At 38.2% G+C, this 24092-nt stretch overlaps 1 protein-coding gene across 1 annotated transcript in view; it reads right to left on the reverse strand.

Moving 5' to 3' along the window:
- The window catches only part of SYCP2L (synaptonemal complex protein 2 like), a 116303-nt gene that overhangs the window by 67844 nt on the left and 24367 nt on the right, over positions 1–24092 (reverse strand). The window contains exons 11-15 of the mRNA XM_034660321.1: positions 19923–20068; positions 18599–18692; positions 18005–18102; positions 17239–17296; positions 17056–17137 (exon numbers count right to left, since the gene is read on the reverse strand). Coding sequence (XP_034516212.1) covers positions 17056–17137; positions 17239–17296; positions 18005–18102; positions 18599–18692; positions 19923–20068 — 478 coding nt within the window. The remainder of the gene's footprint in view (positions 1–17055; positions 17138–17238; positions 17297–18004; positions 18103–18598; positions 18693–19922; positions 20069–24092) is intronic.

Genomic DNA, 24092 nt, shown 5'->3' on the forward strand with positions numbered 1-24092 from the left:
GACTAGTACTTTTTTCCCCCATGAAACACTAACTTTAGGTGAAAGAATAACTGACAGTTGATGGCAGAGATTTTCTCAAAAACAAATGAAGTAAGCCTAACAGAACTGACAACATATTTTGCCAAGGATAAAATTCAAGCTTTTCAGTGAAAATCTGAATTTGAAAAATTCAGATCTGCCAACGCAACACTGCCCAATACTTGAGGCATTTCTGACGAAATTAATGGGGGTATTAATGTGATTTTTTTATGTTGGGTAATAAAATGCATCAACATTTTTAAAAGCTGCATAACTCAAGATTTTATAACCNGTTGTATTTTGGTTTGTAAAGAAATTAAAAAGATGTTAGATTTGTTTCTTCCACTCTTTTTTCCTTTTTATATTAAACCCCAAGTGCATAAATTTGGGTCAGTCATGATCCTGTCAAGATCCTGGTAGACTCTTATTATTGACCCATTCATGGCCAGCCTACTTTCATTCATTCTTTTGTTCTTAATAAGGTAAAACACCAAGAAACCACCACACAACATCAGAACTTGAGCTCTGACAAGGACCTACATCTCTGTGTGGCCTTCCCTGAACTGGTCCTCCTGACTCCCTTATCTGAGGTCATCACTATTCTTAATTTATTATCCCCTTGGTTTCCTTTTTATATAGTTCTCACGACTATAGTGTTTTAGAAGTTATTTTTATTTTATAAAGAGTATCATGCCATATGCAATCTTTTGGGATTTTTCCACTTACATTCACAACTTTACAGTCAGCAGTTACAATTTCAAAACTAGATATAGTCATCTGCGAAGAAAGGAATTGGAAGAGGGGAAGACGCATCTCCTGGGGGCAGTACAAGGTGGCTGTCCCCTTTCACCTTGGCTCAATCCCCTCCAAGTCTTCATCAAACTTAGAATAAAAGCCAGCTCTTTACCTTGGTTTCTAAGGCCAATCTAGTGTGGACATTGACTATCTCGCTGACCTTCCCTCACACCAAGTCCCTTTCACTCACTATGCTTAACAACGTGGTCCTTTTTCTGTTCCTTAGCCATTTCCGCTTCGGAGCCTGAGCCAGCTGTCCTGTTCTATTTGCTCTTAGGTTTCACCTTAAATGTTACCTTCTCAGAGGAGTCTTTAATGACCACCCAAGGTAAGAAAGCCCCTCTGTCACGAAACCCTGCTTTATTTTGATTTTAGCACCCAGGCATTTTTTATTACCTGATTTTCCCCTCTACAAGAAGAAAATCTTGTATAAGTTAAGCTTAATATCTAGTATAGGTTTCTGGGGACCCTCAACATCCATCCAGAAGTTCACAAAGTCAGAAACAACTTCAGAAGACTTTATTTGCACTTTTCACTGTGTTGGCATTTACTCTGTTGGTGCAAAACCAATATGGATAAAACTCATGATGCCTTAACGTGGATCATGCTAGTGGCATCAACCTGTACTAGCAGTCATTGGCTGTTTTACCATCTCACACCTGCAAGGAAAAAAAAAACAACACAACAATCCAGTTTCACTTAAGAATACCTTGGAAAAGCAGTAAAAATTACCACCTTCATTAAATCTCAAACCTTGAGCAACTGTCTCTATATTCTGTGGGATTAAATGGGAAAGACACATAGAGCACTTCCGTTACACATGTAAGTACAAAGGTTGTTTCAAGGAAAAGGACTTCTGTGATCATTTGAGTCATGAGACGGACTAGTACTTTTTTCCCCCATGAAACACTAACTTTAGGTGAAAGAATAACTGACAGTTGATGGCAGAGATTTTCTCAAAAACAAATGAAGTAAGCCTAACAGAACTGACAACATATTTTGCCAAGGATAAAATTCAAGCTTTTCAGTGAAAATCTGAATTTGAAAAATTCAGATCTGCCAACGCAACACTGCCCAATACTTGAGGCATTTCTGACGAAATTAATGGGGGTATTAATGTGATTTTTTTATGTTGGGTAATAAAATGCATCAACATTTTTAAAAGCTGCATAACTCAAGATTTTATAACCAACTAATGAATGAGGTCACAAAACCATGCATTTGTAAAAGATTGATTCAAATTGCAAGACAGACCAATGGATTTTAATGAAACTAGTAAGTTCATGAAGACCAAATGCAGGGGAAGATGGTGGAATAGGGGGATCCTAAGCTCACTTCATTCCACGAAAGCACCTAGATAACAGCCACATCAGTGCAACTAACCCGAAAGTGACCCAAAGACTGACAGAACAGACTGTGTGTGGTTAATCATAGAGAGCAGGCCACATCAAAAACAGTGAGAAGGGCATAGTGGGAATATCAGGAACGAAACTCCCATCAAGGGTACCACAAGGATGGAGAAGGGAGAGAAGTAGACTCCACCCCAGGCACCCCAGGCATGGGGGACTTGCACAGGGAAGAGGAGTCCCCGTAACATTTGGCTATGAAAACTAGTTGGGCTTACCTCTGCGAGTTTTTACAATTAGTGGCATTTAATTCTGGGTACTCAAAATCAGTGGGCTTGGCTTTGGGAAGGCTGGGGACAGGGTGTGATAGGAAACTGAGTCCCCACCATTAAAAACCCCAGTATAACCTACAATCCCTCCAAGATACAGCATAGAAGCAGCAATTTGAATGGCACGTGGGGTAGATAGGAAAATTTACTAATTTCAGAATGTGCACTGGAAGAGCAGGTATCTTTAGGATATTTCTCCAAGAACAGAAGAGGTGATTGGTACCATTCCTCTCCCTCCTCCCCAGCCTAGATACCTGGACACCTGCAAGCATCTAACTTGCTAACATCATGGACCCCACCCCTACATTCTCTTGTGGATCCATTCACCCCATCAAACCTATACCCCCACCCTTGGCAGGAGTTCCTCAAAGCAATGCCCGATACATCTCATTCTGCAAGCAGCCCCAACAGTGACCAACACCACTCCAAAGTGACTCTTGCTCTGAGGAAAACAGGAAGATAACAATACACACCACTTTTGCTGCAGTCCCAGAGGTGGGCTGGGGGCAGACATCTGATCTGACTGCTGGCACAGTCCTCCAATAAAAACCTCACAGGGGCAACACAAAGATAGAGCCTTATAGTTTTGTGGTCACTGCAACCCTAACAGATGTACTGGGGCAGACATCTGTTCTGACTGCAGACCCTGCCCACCAACAAAAGCCTCTCAGGGGACAACATAGAGAGAGTGCTCTGCAATTCAGTGCAACTGCAGGCCCAGGAGATGGTCTGAGGGCAGGTACCTGGTCTGACCCAACTACAAGCCCAACACTGGCCCTTAGCAGCACAGGGACCAAACACTATACACAAAAGGCAAAGTGAGCCATTGTAGCTGACTGAAGATAAACATGGCTCAGCAACACTGGTAGGGTACACATGACACACATAGACATCCCTAAGGTGTCTGATTCTAGTGAATAGGAGACATTGCATTATAAGACTTCTTCATAAGGCCACTACTTTCAAGAGCAGGAGACACAGCTGACTAACACAGAAACAGATATAGAAAAGTAGACAAAATGAGGAGACAGAGGAATAGGTCACAAATGAAAGAAGAGGACAAAAATCACAGCAAAAGAACTAAATGAAGCAGAGATAACCAATATGCTTGATAAAGAATTCAAAGTAATGATCATAAAGATACTTATTGGACTTGAGAAAAGAGTAGAGGACCTCGAAGAAACCTCCAACAAAGAGAAAATATAAAAGGAACCAGTCAGAGATAAACAACTCAACTGAAATTAAAATACACTAGATGGAATAGTTGACTAGAGAGAACAGATCAGTGAGCTGGAAGACAGTAATGGAAAACAATCAAGCTGAACAACAAAGAAAAATAAAAAATGAGAATAGGTGAAGGGAACTCAGACATCATCAAGCTAAATAACAGTTGCATTATAGGGATCTCAGGAGGAGAAGAGGTAAAGGGGGGCAGAAAATTTATCTGAAGAAATCATAGCTGAAAACTTCCCTACTTTGGGGAAGGAAACAAATCTAGATCCAAGGGGCACAGAGAAACACCAGCAAAATCAACCCGGGAAGGCCCACACCAAGCCATAATAATTAAAATGACAAAAAGCAGTGATAGAATTTTTAAAGGAGCAAGAGAACAGAAAACAGTTACATAAAAAAGAAATACCATAAAGCTATCAGCTGATTTTTCAGCAGACAATCTTCAGGCCAGAGGAGAGTGGCATGATATGTTCAAAGTGCTGAAAGGAGAAAACTTACAGTCAAGAATACTCTATTCAGCAAGACTACCATTCAGAATAGGAGAGATAAAGTATTTCCCAAACAAAAGTTAAGGAGCTCAACACCACTAAACAAGACTTACAAGAACCATTAAAGGGAATTTTTTTGAGTGGAAAGAAAAGGCCATAATCGGGTAAGTAAATTAGGAAAGGAAAAGTTTTCACAGGTAAATGCAAAATAATAAAAATAGTAGGTTCATCACTTATAAAACCAGCACAGAGGTTAAGCACAAAGGCAGTAATATCAATTATACTTAAAAAAATTGATCCAGGAATCACAAAACAAAAACACGTCAAGTATGACATCATATACATAAAACAGGGGGAGGGTGTAGGGGCACCTGGGTGGCTCAGTTGGCTCAGCATTCAACTCTTGGCTTTGGTTCAGGTCATGATTTCGTGGGTAGTGAGATCAAGCCCCATGATGGGCTGCACGCTCAGTGGGGAGTCTGCTTGAAGATTCTCACCCTCTGCCCCTCACCCCCTTTCAAATAAATCTTTAAAAAAAGTCCAGGGGGAGGGGGTAAAAATTTAGTACTTTTAGAATGGGTTAAAACTTAAGTGGCTATTAACTTAATATAGACTCTTTGCATAGGATGTTATATACAAACCTAATGGTAACTACAAATCAAAAACCTGTGATATACCAAAAATAAAGAGAAAGGAATCCAAGCATATCACTAAAGAAAGCCATCAAACCACAAAAGAAGAGAAAGAACAAAGAACTACAAAGCATCCACAAAATAAGTAAAATGGCAATGAGTACATTTTATCAACAATTATCAATAATTACTTTGAGTATAAATGGAATAAATGTTCCAATAAAAAGACATAGGGTAACTGAATGGATAAAATAAGATCCATTCATATGTTGCCTATAAGAGACTCACTTCAGACCTAAAGACACATGCAAAATGAAAGCGAAAGGATGGAAAAACCTTATGCAAATGGAAGTGAAAACAAAGCTGAGGTAGCAATACTCATTTCAGACAAAATAGACTATAAAACAGGCTATAACAAGAGGAAAAAAAAGGACACTACTTGATGATAAAGGAAACAATCCACCAGGAAGCTATAATAATTGTAAATATTTATGCACCCAACACAGGAGCATCCAAACACATAAAGCAGCTAATATCAAACATAATGAAGACAGAAGTTATGATTAAGAGTAGGGGACTTTACCACACCACTAATGTCAATGGATAGATCATCCAGACAGAAAGCCAACAAGGAAATAGCTTTGAATGACACATTGGAGCAGATCAATCTAACAGATATATTCAGAACATTCTATCCTAAAACAGTGGACTATACCTTTTCAAGTGCACATAGAACATTCTCCATAATAGATCACATGTTAAGCAAAAATCTGGAAAGAATACTAATACATGAAGGCTAAATAAGCCACTAAATAATGAATGCATCAACTGAGAAATCAAAGGAAATAAAAAAATTACGTGGAGACAAATGAACATGAAAACACAATAGTCCAAAATCTTTGGGATGCAGAAAAAGCCGTCCAAGGGTGAAGATTTTATAGCAAGATAGGCCTACCTCAAAAAGCAAGAAAAATCTCAAACAATCTAACCTTGTACCTAAGGGAGCTAATAAAAGGAAAACAAAGCCCAAGCCAATAGAAGAAAGGATATAATAAAGATTAAAGCAGAAATAAATGAGATAGAGACAGAAAAAAAAAAATCTTCCAATAGAACAGGTTAATGAAACCAGGAGCTGATTCTTTGAGAAGATCAACAAAATTGATAAACCTTTAGCCCAGACTTATCAAAGCAGAATTCAAATAATCAGAAATTAAGAAATAACACCACAGAAATACAAAGGCTTGGGGCACCTGGATGGCTCAGTCAGTTAAGTGTCTGCCTTCGGCTCAGGTCATGATCTCAGGGTCCTGGGATCAAGCCCCTTGGTGGGCTCCCTGCTCAGCGGGGAGTCTGCTTCTCCCCCTTCCCCTCTCCCCATTCATGCTTGCTCATGAGCACATGCATGCGTGCTCTCTCTCTCATGCTAAAATCTTTAAATTAAAATAATCAAATGAAATAAACAAGATTACTCAACAAGTTAGTCATATAGCCAGATTTTGAACATAAATCTTCTAAATAAAAGCCTGTTTTAAAAGAATACAAAGAACTATAAGAGAATATTATGAAAAATCATATGCCAACAAATTGGACAATGGACAATTTCCTAGAAACATATAACCTAAAACTGAATCAGGAAGAAACTGAAAATTTGAACAGACTAATTACTAGCAAAGAAATTAAATCAGTAATAAAAAAAAAAAATCCCACTCCCAACAAACAAAAATCTGGGACCAGATGGCTTCACAGGTGAATTCTACCAACATTTAAATTTCAGATAATACTGATTTTTCTCAAACTACTCCCAAAAATAAAAGAGGAATGAAAGATTCTAAATTCACTCTACAAGGCAAGCATTACCCTGGTAAAAAAACCAGATAAAAAAATACAAAAAGAACTACACCCTATGCTTTACAAGATTATTTTTAAAGCCAAGTGGTAAAGCAGTTAAGTTTGAATGAAATAAGGTCAAAGACCTATTCATATTTTGAATAAAATTCTAAAAGGCCAAGCTGTCATACTATCAAATAAGAGCCTGAAAGAGAAAGCTGATAGGAAAAATCAGAATTCAAAAAGGCAAGTTGAAGAAAAAGCAGAGATGTTAATATAAATATCTTATACAGTACAATTTTAGTTGGCTAGAAAGGCAGAAAACAAAGCCAAAAAATTAATAGCCAATTGCTTTAACCAGAACATGCTTAGAATATAGGGTTCAGTAATGAGCACCATACTTTAAAAGGAATAGTTATCAAATCAAGTGCAATGATGATGCCTAAAACATCTAGATACTGTGTCATTTGAGTTTCTAACTCTAATCCAGATCTTTCCCTTAAGCCCCCAAACATGGCTAACACAGCCTAGCACCTACATTCAACACTTACAAATCTTCCTGAAACCTGAACCTTCCCACATTCCCTAATTATTCAGTTAGCCAAGCTAAGTATCTTAGGGGTTTACACAGTGTCCACCTCCTCCCTCACACCACCATATCCACTCTGTCTGCCAGTGAATCCATTCTTCCTCCAGAAACTCTTGAATAGAATTACCATTATCTCTTGCCTGGATAATGTCTACAGTCAATCAGTTTTATTGCCTTTTGCCCTATCTGCAAACCCCTTCAATTTACTGCCTATATTAGGGATTTTAAGCTACAATTTTTCTAAACTACAAGTCATGACCCATTAGTAAAATAAGTTTAGTGAGCAACCATTTACATGGTTCTCAGACTTCCTTTGGACTCTTGTAATCGCAATTACATCACTGACTTTCCGGGGTCTCCAGATGGCAGATGTGAGACTTCTCAACTTTCATAATCATGTGAGCCAATTCCTCGCAGTAAATCTTCCTATATATTTATTGTATTGATTCCATTTTCCTGGAGAACCCTAATAATAGAAGTACCAATCATGCATATAAGGCTACCTGAGGCTGGGGAAAGAACTATTTCAAGGAAAGACAGAGATAATCCTCAGAACTCAAAAGACTGGGAATAGTTTGGGTTTTTATTAGCCACAGAGAAACCTTTTTAACTCATGGAACATTGGGTATAGTATTCACAAGCATATTGAAATCAGGGGTAGGGAAAAATTATTCCTAAATTAAAGGCTAATTTACTCTCACCTAAGAAGGCTTAAAAGCAAACCTCAAAAAGGATCATTTGGCTTTAAAATAACTAAGCCGCATCTCAGAATAAAGTACAAGGAATTTACTGAAATACACAAATATCCAATTACCAACCAGGTAGAAACTCACGAATTCTATCATCAAAAATTACTAGGCATGCAAAAGAGCAGGGAAAAAATGCATCATGAGAAGGAAAATCAATTGATTGAAATCTACTTAAAAATGTCACAAGAGATATACTAGCAGACAAGTATATTATGGAACATGATTATTATAACTGTTATAAATTGAAGAAAGTTGAGGATAGCTTGAAGTTGTTAAGTAGATGTTAAAAACCTCAAAAAACTTCTAGAGATGAAAAACAATTTCTGAGATGACAAGTACACTGAATGGGATTAAGAACAGTTGGATACTACAGAAGATTAGTAAACTTGAAGATATGGCAATAAAAACAAAAATGAAACAGGAAAAAGGTCAATTCATCAGTAAGCTGTGTGATATAGCCTAATATATGTATAATTGGAGAACTTGGAGGGGAAAAAAGAAAGGCTAAATCTTTAAAGAAATAATGACTGAAAATTTTTTTCTTTTTAAAAAATATTTCATTTATTTATGTGTCAGAGAGTGCACACACACACAGCAGGGAGAGGCAGAGGGAGAGGGAGAAACAGGTTCTCTGCTGTATAGGTAGCCCAATGTGGGGGCCTCATCCCAGGACCCTGGCCAGCATCATGACCTAAGCTGAAGGCAGACACTTAACCTACTGAGTCACGCAGGCACCCCTGAAATTTTCTATATTTAATAAAAGTCTATAAACCAACATACCAAGAAGCTTAACAACCCCTAAGCTCAACATTAAAAAAAAAACAACCCTATACCAGATCATGTCACAATTAAATTGCTTAAAATTATTAATAAGGAGAAAGTCTGAAAAGCACTCTCAGGGAAAAAAAGTCACCTTACATATAAGGGAATATAAGAAATACAACAGACTTCTCACCAGAAACAATGAAGTGAGAAGACAATGAAGCAAGATATTTAAATTACTGAAATAAAAAACTGTTAGCCTAGAAATTTTATACCCAGTATCAAACACGTAATAGTTGTAAGAACTAATCACTAAGAGACCTGAACAAGAATATTAAAGACTTTCAAGCAAAGGAAAATGATACCAGATGAAAACTTCTGTCTATACAAAGGAATGAAGAGCAGGAGAAATGGTAAGTATGTGATAAAACATAAAGTAAGTTTTCTTATTTTTAAAGTGTTTTAAAATTAGAATTATTTTAAACAGCAATAATTAGAGGTTTATAACATAAAAGTAATTTGTATGATAAAAGTAGGAAAAACCTGGAGTTGTGTTTAAGGGCTTATGTGTAAACCAATATAATGTTATCTGAAGGTTATGGGTGGTAAGTTAAACACACCACACACACACACACACACACACACGTGTGTGTGTGTATATTATATATATTTGTGTATGTTATATGTGTGTGTATATTATATATATGTGTGTATATTATATATGTGTGTGTATATTATATATATCATAAAGTAACCACTAAAAAAAGAAAAGTTATACCAAAAAAACTGACAAAGGAGAAAATGGAGCCATAAAATATATTCCATTTATCCAAAACACAACAGAAAAAAAAAAGTGGAACAAAACAAAGCAAAAGACACAACAAATCAAAAACAAATAGCACAATATGATATAAATGCAACCATATCATATAAAATATAAATGGTCTAAATATCCCAATAAGAACACAGACTATCATATTCAGGTAAATAGCAAAGCAAAACCAATGCTGCCTATAATAAACCCACCTTAAATATACAGACCCAAAAAGGCTAAAAGTAAAATAATGGGAAAAGATATGCCATACTTAAACCAGAAAAAGAAAGCAGTAGTGGCCATATTAATGTCATACAAAATAGCTTTCAGAAGAATATTACCAGAGGTAATTCTGACATATTTGGTCAACTAATATTTAACAAGGGAGCCAGGAACACTCGATGGGGAAATAGTCTTCTCAATAAATGATGCAGGGAAATTGGATAACCACATGCAAAAGACTTAAATGGGACTCCTCTGGTACAATACTCACAATTAATTCAAATGTATTAAAGATTTAAACATAAGACTTGAGACCACAAATCTGGGGTGGGGGGAAGCACAGGGAAAAAGCTTCTTGACATTGGTCCTGGCAACAATTTTTTATATGTAACATCAAAAGCAAAAGCAAAAACTAAAAAACTGGGACTACATCACACTAAAAAGCTTCAGCACAGCAAAAGAAACAATTAACAGAATAAAAATGCAAATTACAGAAAGGGAGGAAGTATTTGCACATCATACCCTGGTAAGGGTTAATACCAAATATAAAAAGAACTCCTACAACTCCTTTGCAAAAAACCAAGCAACCTGATTTAAATATATGTGGGGGATCTGAAGGTTTTTTTCCCAAAGAAGATAATCACATGGCTAATATATACATGCAAAGCATCACTAATCAGGGAGATAAAAATCAAAACCACAACGAAGTATTACTTCATACCTGTTAGAATTCCTATCAAAAAGACAGGAGAGCACAAGTGTTGGTGAGGATGTGGAAAGAAAGAAAACCCCGGAGCAGTATTAGCAGAAACATAAATTGTACAGCCAGTATGGAAGGTAAAATAGCTAGTACAGAGGTTCCTCAAAAATTTTTAGATAGAACTACCCTATGAATCAGCAATTCTACTTCTGGGTACATATCCAAAGGGAACTAAATCACTGTGGAAGAGATATCTGCATCCTTATGTTTATTATAGTGTTATTTACAATAGCCAAGGTATGGAAACAACTTGTCTGTTGATAGATGACTGGATAAAGATGTGGTATACTATTTCATCCTAACAATGCAAATCCTGCAACGTGCAATGACATAGATGGACTTTGAGGATATTATGTTAAGTGAAGTAAGTCAGAGAAAGACAAATACTATTTGTTTTTACTTATATATGGAATTAAAAGCCCAACTTAAAACTGCAACATAAGTGCTCATTGATAGATGGATAAGGAAAATGTGGTGTATATGTACATTTTACGTACCATAAAGAAAAAAAAAGACGCTATTTGCAACAACATGGATGGACCTAGCAGGTACAATGCTAAGTGAAATTAGAGAAACACAAATACCATATGATTTCATTCATATGTTGAATTTAAGAAACAAAGGAGACAAAAAACAAAACCAAAAAAAACCCCCAAAACAACAACAACAAAAACCAGATGCTGAGGGGCGCCTGGGTGGCACAGCGGTTAAGCGTCTGCCTTCGGCTCAGGGCATGATCCTGGCGTTATGGGATCGAAGCCCCACATCAGGCTCCTCCACAGGAAGCCTGCTTCTTCCTCTCCCACTCCCCCTGCTTGTGTTCCCTCTCTCGCTGGCTGTCTCTCTCTCTGTCAAATAAATAAATAAATCTTTAAAAAAAAAAAAAAAACAAAAAAAACAAAACCAGATGCTGAAATATAAAGAACTGGTGGTTGGCAGAAGAGCAGTAGGTGAGGAGATGGGTGAAACAGATAAAGGGGGTTAAGAGAACACTTGTCTTGATGAGCACTAAGAAATGAATAGAATTGTTGAATGATTATATTATATTCCCGAGCCTGATATGACACTGTATGTTAATTATACTTGAATTAAAAAAATAAAGCACCAAACTCATAGGAAAAAAAAAATCAATTTTGTGGTTACCAGAAGTGGAAGTTGGGAGGGTAGGGGTGGTCAGAAGTGGATGAAAGTGGTCAAAGGTTCAAACTTCCAGTTATAAGATAAATAAATACTGGGGATGTAATACACATATGGTATATGTTGCCAAGAGTAGATCCTAAAAGTTCTCATTGCAAGGGAAAAAATTGTAATTTTATGAGGAGCTTCATGTTAACTAAACTTACTATGGTAATCATTTTGCAATATATATACACACATCAAGTGATTATGCTGTATACCTAAAACGTCTATAGGTTTGTGTGGCAATTATATCGCAAAACTGAGAAAAAAAAAATCGAATGTGGCTCCTCAGGAGCGTTGAACAATGAGAAAGTCAAAGTAATATGTTCACTTATGTAGTAAACAAGTATCATGCCCACAATTGTTTCTGGGGATGTACTATAGAAGAAAAAGCTGTTTATTGCTTACACTTTATTGGAAATTAAGTACTTAAAACATATATAACGATAAAATTCTATCAGATGGAATATGAAAAGTATTAAGTTGGTTTAGCAAGGTTGTAGGATATATGATCAATATACACAAATCAACTGCACTTCTATAGGATAAGAAACCAGTAATAGAAATTTTTAAAGAATATGAGTGCAAAGAATATGAAATACTTTTGTATGTTTTTGTTAAGTTTATCTGAGTTATTTATTTAAAACTATAAAACATTACTGAGAGAAATTGAAGAAGTCCTCCAGAAATGAAGAGATGCACCATGCTTGAGACCATGAAAACACTATTATGACGTCAATTCTTCTCCAAATGACCAATAAGGTTAATACAATCCCAGTCAAAACCTGGAAGACTTTTTGTAAAGTTGATTCTAAAATTTATATGGAGGGGCGCCTGGGTGGCACAGCGGTTAAGCGTCTGCCTTCGGCTCAGGGCGTGATCCCGGCGTTATGGGATCGAGCCCCACATCAGGCTCCTCTGCTATGAGCCTGCTTCTTCCTCTCCCACTCCCCCTGCTTGTGTTCCCTCTCTCGCTGGCTGTATCTATCTCTGTCGAATAAATAAATACAATCTTTAAAAAAAAATAAATAAAAAAATAAAANCCTGCTTGTGTTCCCTCTCTCGCTGGCTGTATCTATCTCTGTCGAATAAATAAATAAAATCTTTAAAAAAAATAAATAAATAAATAAACAAAATAAAATTTATATGGAGATGCAAAGGACTAAGTATAGTCAAGACAACTTACAGAGTTGAAGACCAACACTACCTCATTTCAAGATGAGCTACAGTAGTGGTTTGGACAGTTTTAGTTTTAGTGGTTTGGACAGAAGACCAAATCAGCCACAACTCTCCTTTAAGCCATGATGGCTTAGAGAGCTGAGAAAGCTGCAGGAGAAAAGTTGGAACAGACCAGAAGTTGGTTCATGAGATTTAAGGGAAAAAACCATCTCCCTAATATAAAAGTGTAAGGTAAAGTCGCAAGTGCTGATGCAGAAGCTGCTGCAAGTTATCTAGAAGATCGAGTTAAAATAGTTATTGGAGGTGGCTACACTAAACAGATTTCCAATGTAGACACACAGCCTTCAAATAGAAGAAGATGCCATCTAGGACTTTCATAGCTAGAGAGGAAACCTCAATGCCTGGGTTCAAAAGAGAGGCCGAGTCTCCTGTTAGGGAGTAATACAGCTGCTGACTTGAACTTAAAGACAACGCTCATTTGCCATTCCAAAATCCCGGAGCCCTGAAGAAGGATGCTAGATCTACTCTGCTCGTGCTCCGTAAATGGAACGAAGCCTGGATGACAGCACATCTGTTCACAATGTGGTTTACTGAATATTTTAAGCCCACCGTTGAGACCTGCCACTCAGAAGAAAAGACTCCCTTCAAAATATTACTGCCCACTGCCTGTGTACCTAGTCACCCAAGTGCTCTGGTGGAGATGAGCAACAAGAGGAATGTTGTTTCAGGCCTGCTAACGACATCCATTCTTCAGCCCATGGATCAAGGGGTCATTTCCACTTAAGTCTTATTTAAGAATGTGTTTGAGGGGTGCCTGGGTGGCACAGCGGGTAAGCGTCTGCCTTCAGCTCAGGGCGTGATCCCGGCATTCTGGGATCGAGCCCCACATCAGGCTCCTCTGCTATGATCCTGCTTCTTCCTCTCCCACTCNCCGCTTTTGTTTCCCCTTCCCGTGGCTTGTTTCTGAAGAAAAAAAAAAAAAAAATCTTTAAAAAAAAAAAAAAAAAAAAAGAACGTATTTGATAAGGCTAAGGCTGCCATGAATATTGATTCCTCTGACCTATCTGGGAAAAGTCCGTTGAAAACCTTCTAGAAAGGATTCGCCATTCTAGATGTCAGTAAGAACATTCATGATTCGTGGGAAGAGGTTAAAATATCAACATTAACGTGAGTGTGGAAGAAGTGGATTCCAATGCTCATGGATGACGTTGAAGGGTTAAAGATTCTAGTGGAGAACTAACTGCCGATGTGGTAGACAGCAAGAGAATTAGAAGTGGAGCTTGAAGATGGGACGGAACTGCTGGAANTTCCAATGCTCATGGATGACGTTGAAGGGTTAAAGATTCTAGTGGAGAACTAACTGCCGATGTGGTAGACAGAGCAAGAGAATTAGAAGTGGAGCTTGAAGATGGGACGGAACTGCTGGAATCTTGCGATAAAACTTGAAAGAGTGGTTTCTTGAGATGGAATTTACTCATGGTGAAGATGTTATGAAGATTCTTGAGAGGTCAAAAAGGATTTAGAGTATTACATAAACTTAGTTAAAGCAGCAGGATTTGAGAGGACGGACTTCAACTTTGAGAGAAGTTTTACTGTGAATAAACTATTAAAGAGCATCTCATGCTTCAGAGAAATTATTCATGAAAGGAAGTGTCAGTGTGGCAAACTTCATTGTTGCCTTATCTGAAGAAATTGCCAGTCACCCCACCTTCAGCAACCACCACTCTGACCAGTCATCAGGCATCAACATGGAGGCAAGAGCCACTATCAGCAAAAAGATTGTTCATTGAAAGCTCAGATAGCATTTTTAAGCAATAAAAGTATTTTTGAAGTACATACAGTGAGTGTCCAGACATGATGCTATTGCATACTTAGTACAGACTTATAATCGACTATAGTATAATGTCATTTCAACCTCCATATGCACTGGGAAGCCAAGTCATTTGACTTGCTTTATTGCAACACTCCCTTTATTGTGGTGATCTGGAACTGAATTTGCAATATCTCCAAGGCATGCCTGTACACAGTTCAGAAATAGAGCTATACATATATGGTCAATTGATTTCTTTAAAGTTTCCAGGAAAACTCAATGGGGGAAAATAATTGTTTCAATAAATGATCTGGAATAATTGGACAGCCATATGAAAGAAAAGTGAAGGGAGGGAAGGGAGAGAAAAAGGGGGAAAATGCTTTCTTCACACAATTTTAAGAATTAACATAAAATGCTTTATAACTGAAATAAGATCTAAAACTATAAAACCCCTAGAAGAAAGTGTAGGGGAACAAAAATGTAGGGAAACTGATCATGAGTTTGCCTAAGATTTCTTAAGCAAATCACCAAAAAAAGCATAAAGTATAAAAGAAATCAATTGGGAAAAAAAAATCAATTGAGCTTAATAAAAACTAAGAACTTTTGCTCTTTAAAGCCATGTTAAGCCAACACCTTCTAGGGATACGTCGTTAAGTTCTGTTGTCCTCCTTTCCTCCTTTAGCAAATGGAGGTATAAATAATACATTCCTTAAGGATATGGTGAAGACTGAATAAAGTATATGGAATTGAATGATTTTAGTAAAGGTTATTAGGTGTCTAACAATAAGCTGTATTAGTTATGTACAGCAGGCCTTGTCAATACCTATGCATGAAAGATTTAAAAAAGACACATAAATAAAAAACCACAGGGGCGCCTGGGTGGCACAGCAATTAAGCGTCTGCCTTCGGCTCAGGGCGTGATCCCGGCGTTATGGGATCGAGCCCCACATCAGGCTCCTCCGCTATGAGCCTGCCTCTTCCTCTCCCACTCCCCCTCCTTGTGTTCCCTCTCTCGCTGGCTGTCTCTATCTCTGTCAAATAAATAAATAAAATCTTTAAATAAATAAATAAACCACAGACAGGGAGAAAATGTATGTAAAACATATCTAATAAAGGACTTGTATATAGAATATATAAAGAACACTTCAAGCAAGTAATCTATTTTAATAGTGAAAGATTTGAAGATCTATTACCCAAAAGGAGATAAAGATGGAACGAAAATACATGCAAAGATGTTCAACACCACTAGTCATTACAGAAATGCAAATCAAAACCGCAATGAAAGACCACTACACTTCCACTGGAATGGCTAAGATGAAAAAGACTAACATTACCAAGTATTAGCAAGAATGTGAGCAACTAGAACTCTCAAAGACTGTTGGTGGGAATGTTAAATGGTTTAACCACTTTAGAAAACATTTTGGCAGGGGTGGTTGTTGTTGTTTCGTAGAAGTTTAACATACACCACCAATGATCCAGTCATTCCACTCCTGTGTATTTACTCAAGAGAAAATAGACATCCATATAAAGGCTTACATATATGATCCCAAATGCTTTACTTATAACAAAAAACTGGGACCTCAAATGGCCATCAACAGGTGACTGGGTCAACAAACTGTGGTCCATCCAAGAAGGAACTATTACTTGGCAATATAGAAGAATGAATTATTGATACACACAACATGGATAAATCTCAAAATCATGTTGAATGAAAGAAGCTGGTAGAAAAAAAAGAGTACATGCTCTTTGATTCCATTTATATCAGATTTTTTAAATTGCAAACTCACCTATCATGGCAAGAAGCAGATCAGTGATTGCAGGAGGCAGGTAAGGGAGACAGAAGGGGCAAGAGAGTAGGATTCCAAAGGGGACAAGAACATCTTGGAGATGATGGATAGGTTCATTATATCGATTGTAGTGATGGTCCTTGGTGTAGACATATGTCAAAACTCAAATGGCATACTTGAAATATGCACAATTTTATTCTAATTGTCTATATAAAGCTATAAGAAATTACTTGTCCTATGAACCATTCGTCATTGGCCTACATGGAAAAGTAGCAAATTAATGCCAGGTGATACATGTTTCATGGCTGGGGAGAAATCCATCACCAAGCGTATCACGAGGGGTATAACAGTAGCGATCTATAGGCCAGGAGAACATCCCAGCACTACTCAAATCAGTCCACAGAAAACTGCACACAATGGTCTCTCCTTGTGTGGGGTGTGGCCAGTTGCAGAAAAGAGAGAGACGGATGACTTATACATTAACTAGTCACATTAATAGCAATCAACATGGTTTATTAATTTTGAAAATCACATACCTAGATTTGTCATTTAATTCAGGATCTTGAATTTTTACTGATGGTTCTTGTAAATCTGAAGAATATTCATGTTTTGAAGTGACTTCCAATCATGAAAATTAAAAATGAAAATTGTTAAGCTTCTCAAGTAAACATTTAAGTATGCCACTCAAGTCTTAGGATAGATTTTTTTTAAAAGCTGACCTTGTTGTGGGTCATCCAGTTTCAGTTTTTCAGGTGAACTATCTGCTATATTTTTTTGCTGTAGAAAAAAATAATGATTACGGTGCCTTTGAAGTCTCTCCTTTAAAATTCTTTTGGAATTACTTTATCCAAAGAAAAGCATTTCTACTAAATACAAAGATATCAGGCTCTTTGACTAATGATTAATGACTGTTGGCTCTTCCAAAAAATTGATAAACCTGCCCTCAGGAGATTTGTCAGTATCAAAAATACTATCGTTACACTTCTGTATAATACCCATGTAATCAAATATAAGACAATGAGGACTGAATACTTGTATATGCTAAGCAGTAGGTTATGATTAAAAACAAAACATATAGTAACTAAGAGGGCTACAGTTTGAACCAGCTATTACCTCCTTTTTATAGAGGACAAGCCTCAGACTCAGTGACATTAATTTTCCCAAGTTCCTCTATCTAGTAAGTGAAAACCAGGTCTGACTCTAAACATTAGACTTTTTTTCCCTATATCTTGGTCTCCAGATCCCAAGTGAGGGCCTGAGGCAAAGCCAGCCAAGTCACACATTCCATGGGAGAGCCAAGTTGTGTGAAAGAGAACATATAAACACATCAGGCAAGACAGATCTAAAAGGAGAGGATGGTCAAAAAGAGAGAAAAATAGTTGGTTAGGGGAAAAAAATACACCACAAGCCAGGAGAGGTGGCTTCCCCCTGTCAGCATCCTGGTAGACACAGTTCAGACTCTTATACCCAGGATCCCATACTCACAACAGGCTCAGACTGGTCATTTAAGGGGAGAGTTATTAGGCAGTGGTCATCTCTGGCACTCATTAACTCCGCCAGCTTGGTGGATTCTTCTTTCTGGTCTATGCACAGAGAAAAGAACATTAAAAGTGGTAACAATAACCATGCACCATGGTGAACACATTCTTCAATTGCTCTTCATGGGACCTCACACTGCAGGTACATTGCCATCTATTGGTAAGATCTGGTAATTACACCCTGCATCAAACTTCCAAGTCCAAAACCTACGGGCACTTTGAGAAACAGCTTTGGGATATGACTCTAATAGATCTGTGCAGGGTCAGCTCTGTGGATAGCCAGGCCCTTCCATGCCCCCATCTTCTGCCTCAAGCCACGACTATCATTTTTTTCTCTTTTGTCATTTCCAAATGACCCACAAGACAATGTATTATTGGGGAAGGAAAATGATTCAAGGTGACTAGCAACTTTGTTCTCTGTAGTATAATGGTATATTTACTACTCTCACGCACCACAGGCTTGCAGTGACCTCTTTCAAGTAAGGGTTTATCGTTATTTTTAAAGGGAATTCAGAGTAAGTAGTTTTATTTCCCAGTATACCTGTCTCTCTTTCACGGTCGCTAGGAATGTCAGGGTCTTCTTTCTCAGATTTACCAGAAAGTTCTGAGGAGCTTCTTGTCTGGTCGGGTAACATCTGAAATGGAAGCCAAAAATCCACATGACCTTTAAAGACAAGTAAACTCTTAATTTTGTTAAGGAAATCTTGAGGCTCACAACACAGCAAACATGAATTAGAGGAAGTGAATCTTACTGCCAAGTGTAAATGATAAACCCAAAGTAAAAAGCCTGTCCCTAAACAGTTAGGTAATTTCAAACACACAAAAACCCTTTGTTAGAGGCAAGGGGGAAGGGGACTGGGTCTGCTTCCTCATCTGGGAGGAGAGACTACTACTTTGTGAAGGTGTTCCTTTACTTCAAGACTTAATAAATCTTTGTCCTTTTCTCTACATGGCTTGCTCTTTTATTTGTTCTCCCATAAAGCCAAGAACCCCCTTGGTGAGGAGCTGGAGGCCCTCCCTCTTGGGGCGTCAGCCAGTCTAGCATCAGTGTTAGGCCAATTCATAGGTAACATGATATAGGAGGTATTTTTTTTTTATTAAGTGATTGATTCTACTCTATTTCTCATGCTCCTCCATGAAATGGTCTCTTCAGGGGGTGAGTCTTCGGAAACTCTGCTGCAGGGCACTTTGTAGAATATAACATGTCTTCATAAACAGCTTAATGCCAAAAAGAAATATGCCCTAGGCTTCTTCCCTCAGGTCTCTGACCTCTTAATTCAACCTTCTAATGGCCACTACAACAGTATCTTAGGTCTTTTTGTCACAAATATCTTTGCTCTGCCTGCCATCTGTGATAAAGAAAGGTGTTGTGCTCTTGGACATAGATAGGACACACTGTAGTCAGATCTGGAGGCCAGAGGAGTCTAGAAGAGGTGAACATTTCACCATAACACCAGGAGATAGAACTTCAGAACAACTCCCCAAGAGATGCTATGTCTAGTGTTTCCCCTTGGTCCTCAAGGGCCAGAGGGAGAGAAGGAAATGCTAAGAAGCCCAAGGCAAGTATCCTCAAAACTCTGGAAGAATGTGGTGAGGTGGTGATGTTATCCTAGAAAATTTAACTGTTTGCAATAAATGGAATAAAGCATTTGAAGGCAGAAAGAGGCTTTGTGTCCTACATAAGGCAATAATATATAAAAAGAACCAGAATTAGCACCCAGATTTTTCAATTCTTCTTACATGACATTCCGAAGATCAAGCTATCTGTTTGAGCAAATGTTCACATCAAAACCCAACAAGGAAGTTAGAGACAGGGAAACATACTAAAACATTTTCAAGTAATCAAGAAGAACTAAATCTGCCACCTGTTTGTCTTCTCCTAACGCTTCCATGGAAGCTTGTGATATATTGAATTGCAAATCAAAATGGATTTCTATTTTCAACACTTCTTTGTTGCCAATATTAATAGGCTTCTTCAGGCAAATAATGAGGATCTTCATATTTTCCGTTTCTAACAAAAGACAGAAGTATACACATGCATATCAACATACTGAAAAATTATAGGATTCTATAAATAACTGCACGGGGATATTTGTCAACTGTTTAGATTTTTTTTGCAATAAGATGAAAAGGAATTATATTAAAGTTACTTTGACGTTATCTTTGTTAGATGCACATTTGTGCCTGTGTTTATACAGGCAAATATACACAATATGATTATGTAGCTGATCTTGCAAAGATAGGAAGTAACTCACCTTAGCAGCAAAGCAAAGGAGATGGTTTGGACTTCTATAGAATTCATCTGATTTGTAAGGAGCATTTTTTGAATACAAAGCTTTCACCTGACACACATAGTTTACTCTCCAATATACTAAACATTCATTCTCATTCGCTGGTATCACTTACTTTTAAAAGTTCAAAATAAAAATTATCCCACCATATACAAAAATTGAATAATCCTCCATCTCAATAAACCCCACTTGAAGAGGAGGCTCCTGTGTGCCTAGAGGCACCTGTGTCTCAGATAACAGTCTCCTTGAGGGCCTCCTACCAGGACATCAGCTCTCTGACAAATAGTAATTGGTTTCCGAAAGCAGCTTAGACCAAAATTCATGAGGAGGTCAACAATAAGCCATAGTAACTACAAGCTGAGTCACAAGCAGCAGGAGAGAAAAGAGAAAACTGCCTGAAAGAACAGGCAAAACTAAGGATCAAAGATGAGGAGAATGAAGAGAAGAAGATTGAGACACATGGGTCTGGATCTGCGGCCCCTAAACACCTGAAACATGGCCAGTGCAAACTGACATGTGCTATGAGCATAAAACACATCACCACTTTGTGAGGACATCTCACACACACACACACACACACACACACACACACACACACACGGCAGGCAGAAGATCTCAGGTTTTTATAGTGATTGCATGTTAAAATGTCAATATTTAGGATATATTGGGTGAAATACAATATGTCAAAATCAATCTACTTTTTACCTTTTTAATGAGCTACTATAGAATTTTTTTTTTTATTTGACAGAGAGACAGCCAGCCAGCGACAGAGGGAACATAAGCAGGGGGAGTGGGAGTGGAAGAAGCAGGCTCCCAGTGGAGCAGAGAGCCCAATGCAGGGCTCGATCCCAGGACCCTGGGATCATGACCCAAGCTGAAGGCAGATGCTTAACGACTGAGCCACCCAGGCACCCCTACCATAGAATTTTTAACGTGTGTCGGACTCAATGGCACCACACATCCCACCCCTGTGTTTTCCTGAGGATCTGCTCACTCCAATATGCCCTTGGCTGGAGCTCATCTGAACAGAGATCACAAGCCTGGCAGTGTGCAAGCAGCCTCAAGAGCCACCAGAACTTCCAAGTGACTCCTGCTCTAGAGAGGGAAAGTGTACCCCATGTACCAGTCCCACTGTGGGGAGTGAGGGAAGGGGGCAGACATCTAGTCTGACCACAGCCCCCTCCAAACAATGAAAGCTTCTCAGGGTACAATACAGGGAAAATGCCCTGCACATTGGTACTATGCCATTTCACAAACCCCTGGGTCTGACTCAACTCAAGCTCAATGTGGCCCCAGATATGCCCACTAAAAACACAGGGACCAAACCCTGCCACAACAGGCAAAGAGAGCCATAGCAGACAACTGGACTGAAGGCAAATGTGGCTTATCCACAACTATAGGACACATGCAACAAATAAGGGGGATACTCATGAAGTGTCAGATTCTAATGACCAGGGGATGGGGCACTACAGGGCCTCTTCTTCATAAGGCCACTACTTCCAAGAGCAGGAGACATAGCTGACTTTCCCAACACATAGAAACACAGAGTTAGACAAAACAAGCAGAGGACTATGTCTCATATGAAAGAATAAAATTACAGCAAAAGCTAAATGAAATAGATAATATTCCTGATAGAAAATTTAAAGTAATGGTCACAAAGATACTCCCTGGATTTGAGAAAAGAGTGGAAAAACTCAGTGAGACCATCAACAAAAAGACAAAAGAGAACCAATCAGAGATGAAGACCTCAATAACTGAAATTAAAAGTATACTAGAGGGAATAAAGAGTAGACTAAAAGAAGAATATATCAGTGACCTGGAGGACAGAGTAATGGAAAGCAATCAAGCTGAACAGAAGAGAGAAAAATAATGAAAATAGACATAAGGAAAGTCAGCAACACCACCAAGTGTAACATTCACATTATAAGAATCCCAGAAGGAGAAGAGTGAGAAAAGGAGACAGAAAATCTATCTGAAGAAATAACAGCTGAAAATTTCCCTGATCTGGGGAAGGAAACAGATATCCAGATCAAAGAGGCATAGAACCACCAACAAAATCAACCCAAGGAGGTCTACAGCAAGATACATAATTAAAATGGCAAAAAGTAGTGATAAAGAGAATTTTAAAAGCAGCAAGAGAGGGGTGCCTGGTTTGGCTCAGTTGGTTAAGCATCTACCTTCGGCTCAGGTGGTCATCCCAGGGTCCTGGGATCGAGCCCAGCACTGGGCTCCCTGCTCAGCCAGGAGCCTGCTTCTCCCTCTCCCTCTGTCTCTCTCCCTGCTTCTGTGTGTGCTCTGTCGAATAAAAATCTTTAAAAAAATAAGCAGCAAGAGAAAAGTTACATTCAAAGGAAACCCCATGAGGCTATCAGCTGATTTTTTAGCAGAAACTTTGCAAGCCAGTGGGAGTGGCGTGATATATTCAAAGTGCTAAAAGAAAAATCTTGTAACCAAGAACACTATCCAGCAAGACTATCATTCAGAATAGAATGAGAGACAAAGAATTTCCCAGAAACAAAAGTGAAAAGAATTCATGACAACTAAACCAGCCCTACAAGAAATGTTAAAGACACCGAGTGGAAAGGAAAGACCATAAGTATGAGTAAGAAAAGTGCAAAACAAAAGCAGTAAAATTAAGCATATCTATAAAAATAAGTCAAGGGATTCACAAAATAAAAGGATGTTAAGTATGATACCATATACCTAAAACATGAGGGGTAGAGGAGTAAAGAATGGACTTAAACGTAAGTGACTATCATCTTAGTAGAGATTACTATTTGTATAAGTTTATAAACCTCATGGTAACCACAAATCAAAAACCAATAACAGATTTATTTAAAAAAAAAATAAAGAGAAAGGAATCCAAGCATATGACTCCAAAGAACCAGCAAACTGAGAGAAAAGAGCAAGAGAAGGGAACACAGAAGAACTACATAAACAACCATAAAATAGTAACAAAATGGCGATAAATACATACCCATCAGTAATTCTTTCAATGTAAATGGACTAAACACTCCAATCAAAAGAGGGCTACTGAATGGATAAAAAAAAGAAAAAAAGAAAGAAAAGCAAGACACATCTATATGCTGCCTACAAGAAACTCATCTCAGACCTAAAGATGCATGCAGATTAAAAGTGAAGGGATGGAAAAGCATTTGTCATGCAAATGGATGTGAAAAGAAAGCTGGGGTAGAAATACTTCTATCAAAATAGACTTTAAAACAAAGACTTGCTCTGTCTGCACTCTGCCTTGACCTCCTTGTGTGGCCCCTGGAGGTGCACTGGGTACTTCCCTCCAGGATCGGAGGAATGATGTTATGAATGCACATTGTTGAGAAAAAATGGTGGTGGAATAGGACGACCTTAGGCTTATCTCATCCTACAAACATGACTAGGTAACTATCGAATCATCCTAAATACCCCAAAAATCAGCTTGAGGAGGGGGCAGAACAAATTCCACAACCAAAGCAAGAGAAGAGGTCACATTGAAGAAGGTAGGAAGTATGGATCCCTGGTATTGTGGTGGGGAGGGAGCCATGGTCTCAATGAAGGGCGAGAGAGAAAGTACACAGGGGAGCACACAAGGAGTACATTTCCCCAAAGCCATTGGCTTGGAAATGAGAAGGGCTGAATTTTCTGATGGCTGTCAACCAGCAGGGCTTAAAGTCTGGAGTTTTAAAGGTCACTGGGCATGGCTGGGATAGAGCCCAGAGGGCACTAACTGCTTCTGGAGAGAAGGCAGAA

Source organism: Ailuropoda melanoleuca, chromosome 5, assembly GCF_002007445.2.
Source record: "Ailuropoda melanoleuca isolate Jingjing chromosome 5, ASM200744v2, whole genome shotgun sequence".
In the NCBI taxonomy this organism is placed as follows: Eukaryota; Metazoa; Chordata; class Mammalia; order Carnivora; family Ursidae; genus Ailuropoda; species Ailuropoda melanoleuca.